The sequence below is a fragment of the Dreissena polymorpha genome, chromosome 2 (assembly GCF_020536995.1).
Source record: "Dreissena polymorpha isolate Duluth1 chromosome 2, UMN_Dpol_1.0, whole genome shotgun sequence".
Lineage (NCBI taxonomy): Eukaryota > Metazoa > Mollusca > Bivalvia > Myida > Dreissenidae > Dreissena > Dreissena polymorpha.
In genome coordinates this window covers 108,544,934-108,563,723 of record NC_068356.1, presented here as the reverse complement: position 1 = coordinate 108,563,723, position 18,790 = coordinate 108,544,934, and the positions used below count along the sequence as shown (strand labels likewise).

General features: G+C 33.4%; 2 protein-coding genes across 4 annotated transcripts in view; one reads left to right on the top strand and one right to left on the bottom strand.

Annotated features, from left to right (window-relative positions):
- The window catches only part of LOC127868448 (tektin-3-like), a 35,338-nt gene extending 20,546 nt beyond the window's left edge, over positions 1-14,792 (bottom strand). Inside the window, exons 1-2 of one of the 3 annotated variants that reach the window (XM_052410238.1) lie at positions 14,629-14,792; positions 316-1,067 (exon numbers count right to left, since the gene is read on the bottom strand). In XM_052410238.1, coding sequence (XP_052266198.1) covers positions 316-1,032 — 717 coding nt within the window. In that variant the 5' untranslated portion in view covers positions 1,033-1,067; positions 14,629-14,792. Of the gene's footprint in view, positions 1-315; positions 1,068-3,429; positions 3,595-5,564; positions 5,733-14,628 lie in introns of those variants that run through there. The other 2 variants (XM_052410237.1, XM_052410239.1) reach the window with 2 other exon arrangements.
- LOC127868451 (cytosolic Fe-S cluster assembly factor nubp1-B-like) overlaps positions 5,842-18,790 on the top strand; it is a 31,137-nt gene continuing 18,188 nt past the window's right edge. The window contains exons 1-3 of the mRNA XM_052410244.1: positions 5,842-5,978; positions 8,940-9,041; positions 9,341-9,474. Coding sequence (XP_052266204.1) covers positions 5,948-5,978; positions 8,940-9,041; positions 9,341-9,474 — 267 coding nt within the window. The 5' untranslated portion in view covers positions 5,842-5,947. The remainder of the gene's footprint in view (positions 5,979-8,939; positions 9,042-9,340; positions 9,475-18,790) is intronic.

The window sequence follows — 18,790 nt, the reverse complement described above, 5'->3', positions numbered from 1 at the left end:
AAGTCAATGAGAAGTTGGGTGATATGGGTGGATAGAAAATGGTCAAATGCAACAAAAGTAAAAGTATCAATGAGTATAAGTGAGAGGTGTTGGTGCTAGATATGACTCCCCCATCAAGATGCAAGAAGCATACAAATAATAAGTGACCAAAATGTGTATACTTAAATGCACAAAACTCATTTCAGGGGTGGCAAATTCCAAATCATGTCTATTTTTGAAAAAGCTGTTTGCGATTTTTTCCGTAAAGCAATTATATAGCAAATCTGTCAAACTTTCACTTATGCTTCTGTTTTATAGAAGAAAACTGCTGGTTACCTTGATGAGCTCTCTCTCCGGGTTGTCATGTACAAGGTCAATGCCCTGCCTCTTCTCGCGATGGTAGAGACACTCCTGGGAGATGTGCAGAGGGTTCTCCGTCTCTTGTAGCGCCTTCTCGAGCACTCGCTTGGCCTCCTGCAAGGCGTTTATCTCTGCAATCATGTTGTCGGTCTCATTATTCAACTCCGTCTTCCAGAAAGTGATGTCCCCAATCCTTTCGCCAAGACGCTTTCCAACGTCGCTCTGTGTTCGGCGCGTTTTATCATCTGTTTCGCGGCACAAGCGAATTGTGTCTAATCTAAGGCGCTCTGCAGTGGACCGAACTCTATCGGAGGATAGGTAATTACCTTGATTAGAATTCATCCAGTCGTTGGGTGTGTATCGTGTGTATAGGGCGTTTCGTGCGGCAGCAAAGACTGGTGGCACTTTGATACTGTCCAATTCGGAGAGCTGATTTCTGGCAGACATTGGATCGGGCATGCTACGAGTGAGAGCGGAGCTAGGGTTGACTCTGGCAGTCTGGTAGTAGGTGCTGGGGCGCCATGGCAGTGTGGTCAATGAACGACGGAGCTGTGAGGGGGCAGCTGCGTTGTCAAAGGCTTTGTACGAGGACTGCATGGTTGAGATGGATGGCAGAAAGGTCTGTGTATTGCTGCTCCCCAGTCGTGGGCCTGTCATGTAGGTCGCTGTCTGTGTGTGTCCCAGGTACTCCATCTTTGAACCCCAAGGTTGATACAGTAATACCTCCTCTGAAAAATTAACAATATTTTACTGTTTATTATGCAATAAAAACGTAAAAATCTCTCAGAAAAAAGATCATGCATTTAAAAATGTCTTTTTGACAGTTTACCATAAATCACACAATAACAACTCTCTCCCTTTGAAAACCAAACTTTTTGTTCTTCATTAAACACCAACAACTCTTTCCCTCTGATAGCCAACAGTTTATTCTAAATTACACAGTTACATTTCTCTCCTTCTGAAAAACAAACAGTTTATTGTAGATTCTTAGATAAGGCATCCTTTACTTTCCATCAAATGATAATCAAGAAAATTATTATGTGTTCATTGTCAAAGCACAAACAAAATGCATATAATTGTTTGTATAAAATTATTTAACTGTTAAACATAAAATGCAATGAATGGATACCATTGCAGATTATTTTGATTGACATTTGGACAAACATTTGCAGGTAGCAGTCCATGGGATAACATAATAACGGTCTGATGGGACCATAATTATATGTAGCTGATAAACAGTCCAATACAAGTATTGATTAGGCCACTCAAAACTTCTACAATCATGAAGTTTGCAGTGTTAATCTAAGGTCAAAGATGTATCAAAACTTAAGGTGATTCGTCAAGTTGTTAATGCCTTATTCAGATTATTCTTTGCCCCTTTGTTTTTCTGCATCCAATCGGAATCTTAAATTCTAGTCACACAAAAATAAAAACTAGTTCTTGAATGCTTTGAGATTTGATGAGTACATATGTACAGCTAAATTTTCTTTCATAAATTTTTTTATATTCCATGTAGAAAAAAATAAGTCTCAAATGTGCCTATAAAATAGAATTCAATCGACCTAAAACATAGTAACAAACACAATACCTGTTACAATCAACATCAATTTGCATGTTTTTGTGGATAAATGCTCAAAACAAAAAGTTGTTAAAAAACGTAATCAAAACGAAAGCGGAAGTTTTGAATTGACGAGTCAATCTATCTTATGGACGTTCCGCAGATGGTCGATGTAGCACGATTGGTTGATTAGACACAATGTATATCTTCCTGAGGATTTCGGAGATAGTCAATTTATGATGTAGCACGATTGGTTGATTAGACACAAAATATATCTTACAGAGGATTTCGGAGATAGTCAATGTATAATTAGCATATTTTCAAATTTGGAATACTCAGGGTTTTCCATTTAAAAAATTTACACATTTTCATGAACCTTTGATATGTTTGAAACTTGGAATATTATCATTATTCTGCAAGCTTACCATATCAAGTGAGTTGTTTAATTTGCGCATTTGGGATATATTTATGATCTGTTTGTGTTTATTTATGCCAGACAATAGTTGATGTCATTATGATTGTTGCTCTGCAGTTTACCTATTTAAGAGATTACATGAAAAATGCTGTTACCAGTTGCAACTCCCAGCAACCCAGTGGGTCAATAACTGGAAGTAAGATTATTGCAGCTAGAGCACAAACAACATGGCAACAAACAAAAGGACATTTTCAAAGATCATTTTTCAGATTCGCCAATAAATAATGTTAAATTCTGACTTAACACTAAACAGCAAATTGATGGTTTTATTACTTACTTCATGTTATTACATTTGTGTATTTATTATGTACATTTTAAAACAGTCCATACTCACTTGAACAGTGTGCATGTAATAGCAAACAATACACATCAATCACCCTTAATTATACTTGTCTCTAAGGATATTTGGACATCTCACAAGTTTACAGCTCAGAGGCAGTTTGTATTGGCAGAGATTTTAATCGGTCAATGTCATAAAGAGCCAATTGAGGAATGGATTTGAAAAAGGTGTTTAACAGATCCTCATCTAATTATTTAAAGAAATGTGAAGGAATAAACATACTTTGGTGCTTACTACAGCCTTTGTTTTTCAAAATGTTACCCATTGATTAATGGATTTATGATAACCATTATTAATTGTCTAACACACATTAATTTGATAACCCTGAGTGTAATAAACATGCACTGTCTAAAATCAGCATAAAGTATTAACCAGGGCCCCTGACACAAATACATGTACTCTTAGTCTCAAAATTAGTCTCAATTCATAGTACTCACCTATGAGACTGCTTGTAACTTTTGATTTGTTCTCTATATTTGTGAGATAAAATTCACTTTTACTTTATAGTAGTATTTTTTTTAAATCAAATTAAATTAACAATGACCCACAGCATAAAGGATATATCAAGGTTTGAAAAGAACTTACCTCATAAACTAACCAATAAATTAAACCTTAAACAGATATCCAGTAGATAAACGTGACACGTTTATAAAACAAGATTGAACTGAATTAAAAAGATAATTCATAAAATCCAATACCAATATTTTTATAACTTACAAATATGGTCCTCAACCCACTTTATGTCTTCTACGACAAGCAAGTAATAATGGCAGTTTATTGAGTAAGTGAACAGAAGAGTGGTTTGTTGTCTAGCCCTCCCTTACTTGGAGACGACTAGCAACGTAGAGTTCAATGCACAAGTTCAGTTGAGAGAAAGTAGATAGCAATGTGCTTATGTATTGATTCAGGGGTGGATTAATGTGGCAGTGTTACCACTATTAGAGGGATTTAAAACACATTGAATTACACAAGTTAATATTGTAACAAAGCCAAATTAATTGTAGAAGTAGCAACTGATTTAACTGCAGCCACATAGTAGCATCTTTTTGTTTAATAAAAAAATTGTATAAATTAAATGTGCACACAAAATCACATATTATGACATACTGTAATTCTAAAGCAAAAATTATTGTAAATTAATAATAAAAAGTATTGACATAATGTTTGAGTATTACTATGAGCTTACTTCTTTTTTCTAATACAAATTATATTTTTTATGATACAGTGTGTATAAGTAAAGTTAATTATGCTATATTTGTTAATGCTTTATATGTAAAATAATCTATGTCATGGGTATTTTCACTATATTTTAAAAGGCTGAAAATAGACAACTTCACATTTGTGGATGGGCCTCATCACTTTCATAATTATGTTAAGCATCAGTTAACAGTTTAGTTAGTCTTACAAATTTGTGATTTAATAAGTATAATGCAAAGAAACTAATTGACACCAGTTTGGTACACATGTATATGGCACCATTCTGTTATTGCATTTGATAAACAACCCAGGTTCTAACCAAATTCAGAAGAATTATTTTAAACATGTGTACAATTTGTTACTTAGTGTGAAAAAATCACAATCACAATGAGGATTGAAGCAGAACCCTCCCAGTTCCTAAGCAAACACAAGGCAGTATAACTGCTCCTTATACCTCACCATACTATAACATACAACCCCTGCATTGTTTAAATTCTACCACGAAATTTACTTCTTTCATGGAATCTGTGGGATGTCAAACTGACAAACAACCTTATGTGGGATATTTTCATTGGGAGAATGTGTAACTCTCTGTTACCAGGCAGACACTCTTTACCCGGTCGCTTTGAATGTTAGCCCATATAGAAAGGCAGTATAAGCGCTCCTTGTAAAACTCCCAACTACAACTGATTTATTTCTATAAGACAATTTTTTTGTTTCCCTGCTACAGAAAAAAGGAGGAAAATAGCCTGATACTAAGGGTTGAAAAATATGTACAAAAGCAAGTGTATTAATCAACCCATGCAAAAGATAATCAAATCTTACAGGTTATGAGGTGCGATAACTTTTTAATTTACCAGACCTCACCAGATTTTACCAGACCGTGTTCATCTTTAAACAAACAAAACTTAATACTTGTATAGAGTTTATTTATATCATTATGAGGCTCAAAATATATAAAATTACAATTAACATAACAACTAAATTTAAACCTGTTGTATAAAAACATATGGTAAATGTTTAAATTGAAAGTGAATATTAAAAAAAAAAATACATTTCAAGTCATTTTAAACATTAATATAAAGCACTAGTGATCGTAGATTGTATTTTTACATATTCCTAGTTTCGTTTTCATTTTCTACAAAACATATTGTACATATTGTTTTTTTTTTGTCTGACACAGGGCTTCCAGTTTTGGGAATAATATCTGGACCTCAGCAATTTTTATGTCCGAGGTCCTACGTCTTTCGCATGGGTTGGTGTATATATGATGTTTGACAGAATTTGCATGGCAACTTTCATACAGTGTTATACCTTTTAGGTAGCGTATGGTTTTAAAAGAATAACTTTCTTGTTATTTTATTAACATAATGCAACTTGCTGATTATAATAAAACTATAATTATCTACTGTTTATCTTCCTTTTCTCTTCCTATATGGTTCGAAAAGGCCACTTTATTATGTTTAAGACACTGGTAATGAGTAGATAGTGAGTGAGTATGTAGTAAGCAGGTAATGTGTGAGTAGGTAGTGAGTGAGTGGGTAATTAGTGCATGACATTGACAGTCTCTAGATAAAAAAATGTAACCCGGCCCGCGAGTTAACCGGGTTTGAGTCTAGTCTTCAATGTAGATGTGCATCGTAATAGCTTTGTACCGTTGTCCGGAAAATCGGCGAAATCGATTTCACCTCCCATCATAAATCAAAATCCTGGAGGTTCAGATCATACACAAGCTTATCGACATAAAAACCTCCGACTTCTGCTAGGTCTGCACTGTTGCCAATGACGCTTTAAAATTGCCGGGAAACCTAACTTGTGAGACTGGTTAAGAATTTGCTGTTGCATAACACACTATTTTAATGAATGATAATTATCAAACGATTTCTATTAAACCTGAATTTCTTTAAAGTTATCATGCAAATTGTGAAAATGTGCCTTACAACTTGATAACAACCATAAGACAAATTATTAATTATAAAATAAAAACGACCGCGTAGCAACCCGTCTAGCTCAAGGGTGACCACTCTTTACAAACAACATGGCGACTGTTCCCGAAAATGCACCGACACGTAAGTATTAAACTGTGTTAAAATGCGTTAATGCTTTTTGTCAAGTCTTGTCAGAGATTGATTTAAACGAATAAAAAGGTATTTATGTTAGCGACCTTAAAGATGCACAAAATATTTTCATTTCATGACTTAAACGCAAAAAATTATAACTGATCCAAAGATCGTAAAAACAAAATGTCATTCTCTGATTCACAGCATACATAGGTATGTGCCAATAATTTAACACTCCAATAGCTTATCGACGGGTTAGAACTACAGCATGTGGATAGCATTATTGATTTCGACTTATCAATTCATTTCAAATCAGATACACATTACATTCAGTCCTTATAATTTCATCATGGCTGATTATGATTGTATCATTCTGTAGTATATAAGCATTGATTAAGGTTTGGTATGTAATTAAAACCATATTTTTAAAGTAAATGCTTTTAATTATATATAATTTGTTGAATTTATTGCTTTTTGTATCGTTTCTAAAGAAATATAACTTCAATTAAACCTGACAAATGTAATACTAAGCCTAAGGCTCGATTGGTCATTGTCTGATCAGGTACTACTTACATGTACCCCGGGTACATATACTTACATGTAACCCAGGTACTGTAAATATATATTAAACATACCCGGTAATTTTGATGCTACATTGGTTGTTCTCAGCTTTAAAAAAAAATATGTTCAAATTTATGTAAATTTTCTGTTAACCCTTTACCCCTCAGAAACTCACTTTGAAGCATTTGAACTCCTTTAGAAAATCAAATTAAATTTAAGTCCTTTATTAAAATATTCAAGTTTAAAAGGATTCATTTCTAACACTAAGATATAGATGAGTAGCAAACAGCATAAAACCTGAACAAATTGCGAGTTACTCGCAGGCTGTTATGGTTTTATGCTGTTTGCACATAGCTATTTTCACTTTGCTTATAAGTGGGAAAGGGTTAAAATGGCCTCTTTATAATTGAAACTCATACTCAAACAGCATGTTAATGCAGTTTTTTTTAAAAAGATAAGTTTGTTTAAGATGAACAATATCGTTCTACAATAATCGGTAGCCTGTTTTACAACATCATATTTTGGAGGGGAATACAACTCGGGCACAGTCTGATATCGACCGGGTACGTTTAATTATATTTACCGTACCCAGGGTACATGTAAGTATACTTAAGAGTACCCGTGGTACATGTAAGTAGTACCCCAGCCTACAATGACCAATCGAGTGTTACTTAGGCTCAATGTATTAGAATTTTATGTTCAATGTTGTCGAATTATATGGTCAATGTTGTTTTCCGCTCAGGTACTACTTAAAAGTACCCTAGGTGCTATAAAGTATACTTCTATGTGTCCAGCACACAAAAATACGCTTAAAAGCACCTGGCCATACTCTGGGGTACTTTAAAGTATAATTTCCACACACCAGGTACTGTTGAGTATACTGAAGAGTACCTTGGGTACTTTTACACAGTACATGAGCCCAAAATGACTCATCATTGTGATCTCAATTGGTTGCTATTTAAAACTAGAAATGGCGCGGCAGAGGCCGACGCATATCCCCACGCCGCATGTTTGACCCAGGGGCGCCCCAGGGTTGGTAATGGGGCCATGCATAGTTTAGATTGACCGTATTGTCATAAGACAAGTTCAGTATCAATTAGAAGTGAATCGGTGGAGAAATGAAGAAGTTATAGTAAAAGGCAATTTTGGGTGGGTGTGGTCTATGTGGGCAAGGAGCCCCAGGGTTGGTAATGGGCCATTCATAGTTGAGATTGACCATATTGTCAAAAGAGAAGTTCAGTATCAATTAAAAGTGAATCGGTGTAGAAATGAAGAAATTATAGTAAAAGGCAATTTTGGGTGGGTGTGGCCTATGTGGGCGGGGTGCCCCAGGGTTGTTAATGGGGCCATGCATAGTTGAGATTAACCGTATTGTCATAAGAGAATTTCAGTATCAATTTGAAGTGAATCGGTGTAGAAATGAAGAAATTATAGTAAAAGGCAATTTTGGGTGGGTTTGGTCTATGTGGGCAGGGTGCCCCAGGGTTCGTAATGGGGCAATGCATAGTTGAGATTGACCGTATTGTCATAAGAGAGGTTCAGTATTAATTTGAAGTGAATTTGTGTAGAAATGAAGAAATTATAGTAAAAGGCAATTTTGGGTGGGTGATGTCTATGTGGGCGGGGTGCCCAAGGGTTGGAAATGGGGCCATGCATAGTTGAGATTGACCGTTTTGTCATAAGAGAGGTTCAGTATCAATTTGAAGTAAATCGGTGAAGAAATAAAGAAGTTAATGCAAAATAACCTAAAGAAATGAGTGAAAATCTCTAACCCGACCCCATCCCAACCCCCATAACTTTTGACTCAGGGGTGAGATCAAAATTCCAAATAGTGCAGGGTCGCACATATGCTCATAGCTACCATGTGTGTAAGTTTCAAGGTTCTAGTGCTAATAGTGTAGGAGGAGATAGTGGCCAGGACGGACGGACAGACATACGGACAGACGGCGGAGATAACCACAATATACCCACGCTTTTCAAAAAGCGTGGGAATAATGACCTTGAAGGTGTGGTAATAAAAGACACATATATTAATTTAAATAACTCATACCATCATTGTCTTGCATATCTGTTTATATATTATAGGGGATGACAATTATCTTTTTTTAAACGTTATCAATAAGAAAGGTGTAAGGAGTTAAAGGAATGAGCCATGTCCAAAGTGTTATAAATGTTCATTTCTGCTTCCACGTAAAAATTGATTAATTGTTAGAATTTAAGGTTTTTACTCTTTTTGATATATTTAAGATTAAATATTTTTTTGCAAATGTGCTTTTTCTCATTGCCAGCTACAACATCATTATTATGAACCTAGCATTAATTTCAGTTTTTGATGTTTTCTCTGTGACTCAATGTATTGGAAACAACATAAAAATAGTTGTTTTCTAATGAAAAATAATTTGTGTACAGATTGTCCGGGCACAGAAAGTGAGGATGCTGGCAAAGCAAGTGCATGTCAAGGATGCCCAAACCAGAAAACTTGTTCTGTACTTCCAAAGGGACCAGACCCAGGTGTGTTGCTTCGTGACGCAAACTTTCCAGGATTTAAATACTTCCATGGCTTTATTTTACAATGTCGGATATATATTTACAAATAAACAAATTGGGAATGTTGTTATGTTAAACCTAATACATTGGCAACTATTGACCATACATAAACAAACAAATCATGTTATAATTTACAATTTAAATTAACTATTTGGCTATTTTATGTTATTACAATTACCACTTATTTAACTGAGAATTGGAACTTTAGTTACTTTTACGAATGGTTAAATGTAATTTATTTGACTTGCTCAATTCTTTTGCAGCTATTGCAGAGATAAGTGCCAAATTTACGACCATAAAACACAAGATTATAGTGCTGTCAGGCAAAGGTGGTGTCGGCAAAAGTACTTTTACTGCTCATCTTGCCCATGGCCTTGCAGCGGATGAAGAACAGCAGGTAAATAATGTGACTCAGAGTCATGGAAATTATAAAAAATTTCCAAGGAAGCAGCAAACAAGCAATTTTTTCACCAGTAAGAAGTAATGTTTTGAAGTATGTTTTTTATGATAAGGATATTATAAGGGTTAGGAGACTGCCTTTATGAAACTTAGAATCTAAGCAGGCTTGGTTCAAACTTCACAGAGCTTATAGGCTTCTCCTTTTTTGACCATTTAGGCTTCTCCTTTTTTGACCATTTAAATTGGTTTTATTCACATGTTAAAGGTATTACATCTCACAATATGAACACAGAAATATATTTGATTTTTTTGCTTTCGATTTCAAACAACTATATATGCTTAAAAGATATATGTTGTTTGTTTTCAATGATCTTGTGAGGGACAACTTCTTGTGTGTACAATTGGATTGTGTGCTCTTTATAACTTTGCAGATAATATATACCATATTAATTATATACACTTTTTCTTTTTTTCAAATTCGCTATTCTTTTTAATTGATGGCAGATTTATGAACAATGTTATGTTTTGTCAAGTATGCAAGCCGGAGTAATTATGCACAAATTAAGAATGTGTTATTTTAAGCTTACAATGTAAAATGTAAACAAACAATCATCCTGAAAGTTGCAGATGTATGTGCAATCATAAAAGGTTTTCTTCTTTTGAAATATATTCTGTGATTGTCTTAAAGTAACAATCACGCTCAAAAATATAGAATATTTCTTTAAATAAAGCTAACCCATAAAAAAATCAATGTTCCTTTTAGCAAAATGAAAAATTTCAACGTTAGATGTTGTCTGGTAGAATTGATTTAACGAGATACAAAATGCTCGTTTTTATTTTTTTGTGGCCACAAATAATTCCATTTATATCTCCCGTGAAATATCCGAACATTTACGGGCGAACACGAGATTGGATACGGTAAGCGTCGGAAGCATGACGTAGCTCTCATGAATAATCATTCTGTGAAATCAAAATGAATTCTGGGTAACTGGAACTTAGCTAATGCAAAAATGGCTTGTATAAATTATGCAAATGAACGCAACCCGAATGAATCCGATCCTGACTCAAAAGCGAAAGTAGATTACATCGTGGAACGATATTTAGATGCTTAAAACTTGCCGAATGCTTGTAATATAACGTTTTTACATCAATGTTACTTGTTTTTAGGGTCTTCCTATTGTAATAAACCATCGTATGGTACTATTTTTTGTCGAATGTTTTTATTGAGCATAATACAGTAGCCGTATGTATTGTTGAGCGTGATAGTGACTTTAAAAATATTGAAGTTCCTTGGTTGATAAATGATACAAATTGTGTATGTGATCAAGGCTTACGGTTTCAAACAAATTGATTGAAGTCTTTATAAATTGGATTTAAATAAGAAACAAGTTTATCGATTATTTGCTTAAAAAGATGTGCATTATGTTTAACAAGTTGGATTCTATTTGAATTCAGATGTATCAATGCTTTGTTTTTTTGAAGTGCTTTGTAGTCAATAAATTTAAATCATAAAGAACTATGCAGTCAATAAATTTAAATCATAAACAAAACATGGACAATTTAACAGGTTGTAAATGGACATTGCCATTTAAGTGTGATAGAATTTATGCTTTTGAATTGAACAACTTTTTTAGCTTGAGGTACCGGAAAGTTGTTTTTAAGTGTTTGGAAAGTACTGAATAAATGTAACTCGAGTTAAGATAAAGAGTATCTTAACAACTCTTCTGGTAAAGTATACTTCTATATGCTGATTGAAATGTTAAAATTTAACGGTCGCACCATCTGTCTATCCAAGAGTCTATCTGAAAGTTTCTGCCTCTCCCATAAGTTTGCAATAGTTTGAAGGATTTTCAAATTACTTGGCACAAATGTCAACCATCACAAGAGGACATGTTGTGTATAACACGTCTCCCTGCCTCAAAGGTCATGGTTTAATTTAGAGGTCAAGTGTTTTGCCAAAACGGTTATAATAATAAAAATACTGTCTCAACCATGACTTTGCCCTTTAGTATAAAAATGATTTCTAGACTGTTAATTTGTCATTAATTATTAAATTTTAAATTAACAGACGACCACGTTGAGATGGCATGCTGTATGTATCCCCTATCTCCTTTCCTTGAAGATCAAAGTCACACTTTGAGGTCGAAAGTCAAATTTTGGCCATAAAATAACCTTGTTTCTGGCATAAGTTGAGTTTTTCAGAAAAGAGTGGAAATTGAGCGCATATGTACCATATGAACATACATCTTTTTCTAACTGTTTCTGTCAAATAAAATAAATCCTGTTTTTTGTTATGGCTACCTTCAAATAATGATTAATTAAGTACTTACTGTTATATAGTGAATATGATTTTGTTTAATTTCTCATAGTTTTGAGTAACATAGGGAGTGGTATAATTATCACATTTAGATCATCTTCTACAGCTGGATATCTTCCATGCAGATTGTTAACATATGCCGTACAACATATATAATATCCTGAAGATATCACACAGTTTATTTCTTTCCAAAACAAAAGACTTTCAAATCAAAAACACTCCCTTTGTGAAGGAAATTATGTCATTTTACTCTATGCCAGTCATAATTGTCTGCTGTAATAACAGTCTGAATATTGTAATTATTGGTATCAAGTATCTCGTACCTGACACTGATTGGTGTCCAATCTCACTTTCACTAGACACTATTGATAATTGGTTCTTTGTAGGGGTAATAGCAGCCCAGATTAGCTTCACCAGCCAGTCTTGTTTCATGAATGAGACAGCGGTGTTCAATTAGATATTTAATAATCAATGTTCAGACTATGTCTGGTCTGATAAAAATGCTATTATTTGAAATCAGATATTACAGAATATGTGTGAAAATAATATATTAATGGTGCCTTATGTCTAAACATTGGTCCAAAATCGAAAACGAAAACATATTTCTTGTAAATATACTTAATCGAATGTTGAATATACATAAAGAGGACTGCTCACTATATTAAATGCCACTTATTTTATACATTTTCCTTAAATTGGCTAAGAACATGGTCTCAAACACTGGAACAGGCAGATATGATGGACTTGTTGTTTCTAAAAAGAATTATGCTTATGTTTGCATATGGAGTATGCAAGCTTTGGGGTCAGAATCTAGGTGACAATTGCTTAAGCAACGTAAGATTGGTTGTCTATTATCTGAAATACAGCTTTATTTTGCATTTCTTTTTAATCTTGAGAATATATTTACATTATGCGTATATTGTAAATACCTATCTGTTATAAAGGAATTGTTTACTATTTGTTGGTTCAGTGGCCAACAAACAAGTATGTAAGCAATGGATCTCATTCCATGATAGCATTTAACCCTTTGCATGCTGGGAAATTTGTCGTCTGCTAAAATGTTGTCTGCTGAATTTCTAAAATAAGCATTTTTTTCGATTTTTTTCAAAGAATACTTTAAGAATAGCAAACAGTTTTGATCCTGATGAGACGCCACGTTCTGTGGCGTCTCATCTGGATCCAAACTGTTTGCAAAGGCCTTAAAAATTCGGTTGCAGCACTGAAAGAGTTTAAACAATGGTATTGGCCTATTGTGGTAATAATTGGCTTGACAACCACACAACACCAATACGTTGTTTTATGGAATTACATTTTTTTCTTAAACAAAAATCTAATTGAAGACAAATTATAAATGGACCATTGTTATGACTTCTCTAAGTCTTTTCCTATCTATTAAAAGAACAAACCATTTTTGAATTTTTTTTGAGAGAATATGAAAAAGATGCCTTATTTTTATTTTTTGGCAAAATAATAACTTTTAGATCTAAGAGCACTTGCAATAACCACACATACAATCAACAAACCATGATTTATTGCATGTTAAACAACTTTCAAGTGCAACTGTTTATCTGATGTCATGGCTGTTATTGTTACTTAACTAATTGACACAAATTGCAATATAGGTCACATTCAATCATCAAAATGGAACACAGTATATCATGTTTGTGCCTGTTTCTACCACTTTAGTGGTGATTTAACAAACTAAGATAGATTTGGTTCTTTCAATGTCAGTTGAAGCACATTTTGTTTGATTTCTAAGGGAAACAAATTTCATCAATGATTGTGAAGATGTTGCTTCACTGCTTATCTGATTGTCATTAAATATTTCATATGGACTGAACTCTGTTAAAAGGGGGTATAATGCATACATGTGCGTAAAGTGTCCTCCCAGATTAGCCTGTGCATACTTCACAGGCTAATCTGGGACGCCACTTTACGCACATGCATTAAACCCCCTTTTCACAGAGCATGGCTCATATTCTTGTTTTATGCATCTGTTCTGTCTTTCAGAACTGCCATTTAACAATAGTTTTTACCCTGTCTATTTAAAATTAAAATGGTGATGTGCTATGATACATGTAAGTTCAATATTTAAATAGTTCAGGCTAATGGCTTAATGGTAACCATTTGATACAAAGATAATTAAAGCCTTACTAGAGTCACTCCGTTTCATTATATTATATATTGTCAACAAATATCAAGCAATTTACTTCAATATTTGCTTCTGGCATTCTCCATATTTGCATACTTCACCAGGTACTATTGCGATCAAACTGACCAGTAGAACATTTCAAGTTTGAGTGTGGAACTACTGTAGCTGCATCATGAGATACAAAAGTTTCATGTCAACCCTTGATCCATGGACTGTCCATTTTCATACAAAAGGTTGATTGTGCAAATAGTGTAACTGATATGGAAATGTTTAGCGGATGCAATGATTTTGTGATCAATCTTCCACTCAGGTCTGTAATACTATGTTTACTTTTGGCTTTGCAATGCTCCCTACCCATGATGTAACAACACTAAAACCCTTCAGACATTTTCACAGTTTTAATGATTAAAGTTGATCAATGATAGGGCTTTTACCAGCTTAAAGCATTCACCATTTGTGGAGTGAAAGATAACAGTCACTGTCCTATTTCTAAGTTTTGGTGGTTTTCATACCCGTTTGAGCTCTACTAGTCATTGGAACTGAGCCTGCAAACATACCCTACAACAGGCTACCAGTTATTTAAACTTCATTAAACAGTGACGAAAGTTAATAATAACAGTCTGTTTGCACTTCAGGCTAAGAAAGCATTTAATAAATAATAAGAAAAATCAATAAAAACTTACCAAAATGTCTGAAAAAGCACTAAAGAAGGGTAAGACTTAGCAATAATGCTCTAGTCCTTAGCTGTTCCCCCTATCAACACACTGTTAGTGGTTATGACAACGACCAGTAGTTCAAGTACCCACAATGCACAGCGATTGTTCATTTAGTGGTTCCGTTTTGAAAGAGTCGTCTGCTATAGTTTACGGCCGCGTATGTATGAAGTGTACATTGGGTAGGTATACAAAAGTTGATAAGGCTATAGCAGATTTAAGTCCTTTTAAATCTGTCGGTGGGACTTGTGTGGTAGCTTTAAATGTGCAATGGTATATTACAGTTAATGTTGTAACAGTATTGTGTCTGGCTGGCTTGAGTAAAGAGACTAATAAGATTTGAAAACACCTGATTCATCTAAATCGTGTTACCTGTTCTTTTCCCTGTTATTGTTTATTATTTTTCTTCCATGATTCAAAACAATTGAGCGCATTAATTTATCTTTCTAAAACTCACGTACAAAAAATATGAAACTTTTCTTCTAATTGTTTTACGATTATAAGTTACATTGTGTTATTTTAAGTATTATTTTATGTAGTTTTAGCAAATTCCGTACATCATTCATAAGTCTTTATTTTTATTTATTGGCATTAAGTTATTATATCTAAATATAAATATGCTGTCCTTATTTTATTGTAATTCATTGAAAATGAAGTGATCGTCTCCTGTATGCTTGTAAAAGATTGACTCATAAAGTGTGACGTCACATGAGAGACGCATGTTATTAACAGACAAATTAACCCTGAAACACAGTGAAAATTTATAAAATAATGTCAAATAATAACTAAATGTCAACATTTAATACACAAGGTCAATATTACTACAGTTATACTCAAGGTCATAGGGCACGCTCTCCACATATGGAAGAATGGCATTATTGACAAACCTAAAAAGCTGAAAATATGCGTTTAAAAAACCTGTTGTAAATAGTAATAAATGCTTCTCATTTTTCTTTTAAACACAAACAACTGCAATTGCAAATGTTTATCAAATATTAATTAATATGAATTGAATTACAACCAGATGACCTATGTGTTTCTGTGTTGTTTACATAAATGATCAGATAAGTTGTCAAAAATAAAGACTTGTACACCTGTCAGTAAATCATACATTTTATTAGTGTTCAATAATATTTCATTCCAGAACTTACACAATCATGATGATGTTATTTAACACCAAACTCACCATGAAATAACTTTTATTTGCCTAGATGTATCAAACGGAAATCACATATGAGAAGATATCATTAATAATTATACATGTAAAGGCAGCATAATTATATTGTGTATTTTATGTATCATATTGTAATGTAGTTGTCATAGGTAGGAGAATCCTCAAGAAAAAAGGTGTTTCAGATGTAATGATATTTTATTCCAATCTTCTCTTAACTGTGAACCTTTAGGGATCATTATCATTCAATAGAGCCATTTATACATAATTTTGTGTTGAATTTAAATGTTTAACCATATTATTAGCTCGGCTGTTTTCGGAGAAAACCCGAGGTATTGTCATAGACAGCTTGTCATCTGGCGTCATGCTAAAACCTTTACATTGGCTCTAAAATCAAAGTGGTTCCACCTAAAACTTTGAAACTTCATATGTAGCTCTACCTTGATGAGTTCTACACGCCACACCCATTTTTGGGTCAATAGGTCAAAGGTCAAGGTCACTGACCTCTAAAAAAATTAAATCTTCTGACATGCTTTCATTTTATTCGAAACTGCAACCGCAGCCCAGCGTTGGCACCCGCTATGCAGTGCTCTTGTTAGAAAGATGTCTGTGCACAGGAAATCAATGCACAGTGAAAACAAATTGAAATTCCACTTGCATCAATAGGAGATCATTATAATCATGCCTATACAGAAATCTTTCATTTAAGGGAAGTGATCATAGACAAGGGGGTGGATGTAAACTGTCTATCAGTAAGGTTCAAGTGAGATTTTGATGATCTGCATTGTAAAAATGGCAGATTTGTTTTTGCTGGCACACTTTTATTCACTTTTATTCCAGTGAGTGTTTCATTGTTAAAAATATTACCATTTATTTTGGTGCAGGTAGACACTGTTAGTTGATATAGAAGCATGATAATAAAAAAGTGATTGTCTGCATGTAGTTGATATTTGCACAAAGAAAATTGTTATTTTTGTGTATGAATATATTTAATATTAAGAGCAGGATGGTAATTATTTTAATATTTATGCATGTGCTTTGTTTGTTGCAAACAAAGATTTTATTTTCCATGACAGTTATGAAAAGTATGCAAATAAATATGTGTTGTTTTTAAATGAATTTAACGTTTTATTAAGGACTCAAGTCAAAATTAATGCAAATATAATTAAATCGAATATAAAAAATTATGTTCATGTTAATTCAATGTTGTTGTTTATTTTAACTCAAATCTGCATATAACGATTGTCATCTTAATCATAACAGTTCCTCTATTACAGTAACATTGTTTGTAACAACAATTTCCTTTGAACATCATTTTAAGTCTGAAATATTGAGAAAATCTGTTCTTGAATTTGTTATGGTTTACTGTTAAATTCTTGGCTTTCTTGAGTAGCAGTCTTATCACGTTTTCACTGTTGTGAGGTTTCTTTTTGATAACCAACTATGGTTACAGCTGAGGATAAATACACTCTTATCAGTGGGTCTGATTGAATAAAAGATTTTCTAATTATTGAGTTTGATTTGATTTGTTGCAATATTGCTTTACTTGTCAAATAGTTTGATTAGAGTATTAATGTATCCGTCCAATTTAAATATATTACAGTTGAGAAATTTGTTGCGTTCTTGTCAGTATTAATTTTATTATATTGTGAAAATGGGCATTATTTCACATATTTGTTAGATATATTTACCACAGTAATTAACATTGATATTGACATTAACATTGACATTGTCACATTTATTACGTTAACAATTGTATGGAAAAAAAAGAAATATGCTCTATATTGTACTAGTATTGTTCATATAAATACGACAGCAAAAAGCCATTTAGTTGATATATATTGATTTGAGATTACTGCAATATAAATGTTTGGGTAGGATTTGTGTGTTTCAGTAATGAAAGGTGCAATGGGTATTGAATTACTATTATTGATTTTGGGATGGATCTTAAATATTTTATTTGATAGCTCTCAGTCCTCGCTTTTTGTGACGACCACGCTTGGCTTCATCAATAGCTAATATTAAGTTTTGAATTATAATGTATATCTGAAGTTAACAATTCATGTTGTTTTTCAGGTTCCCATGGTGTTGTATTTATTTATATCCTCAAGAGAGGAAGTGTATCTCTTTCATCAGTATTCCCAAATCGAATTCCCAATCATGGACTAATGAAACCTGCTGAATAATTAATCATTCATAAATACTGAACTATCATGACCCACTGAAGATAAACCTGCCAGAAGAATATTCAGGTAATCGGGCTAACAGAGACTTAAAATATATGAGGCTTTTATAGAGACAACAGTATCTGAAATCTTTTGTAAATTGTCTTGGGCAAATTTGATGTAATTGATCTTTGAGAAATCTTCAAACGTTTTAATGAACAAATTCAACATGGAACCTCAGTCTTAGCATTAATCATTGTTTGGTATTAGCAAGAACAGGCTTCCACCTTAGATATTTCACCAGCCCGAATCAGTAATATCTAGCCAGAACTTAAATTACTATTCCTTAACCTATTTCCCTATTAGTGCATTGATTTAACAATTTAACAATGAAGATTTACACTTAATTTCTGTTTTTTGTTTACGGGAATTAATATCTGACACCAGATCTCTCTTCACTGTAGGTGTTGATGTCAGCATCCCCACGTCTGGTTGACCTTCACAGTGGTCTAGAATTATTTTCTAAACTAGAATGTATGATTACTTAAAAGAAAAGTCAACATACTAGATCTTAATCAAGTAAATATAATTCAAAGACTAACAACAATAACTGTATAATAGAAAGACTTTTCACCAAAATTAATAGTCCAAGCTATCCTACTCAACCACTGTCAGCGTAAAGCTTTGTTTAATGAAAACATCTCCATATATTGCTGTTTCTAATGCAGATTTTTCCTTGAAACTAAACACATGTGTTTTGGGTCATTTTCTGAGGACATCTGCAAAGTTCCATAGT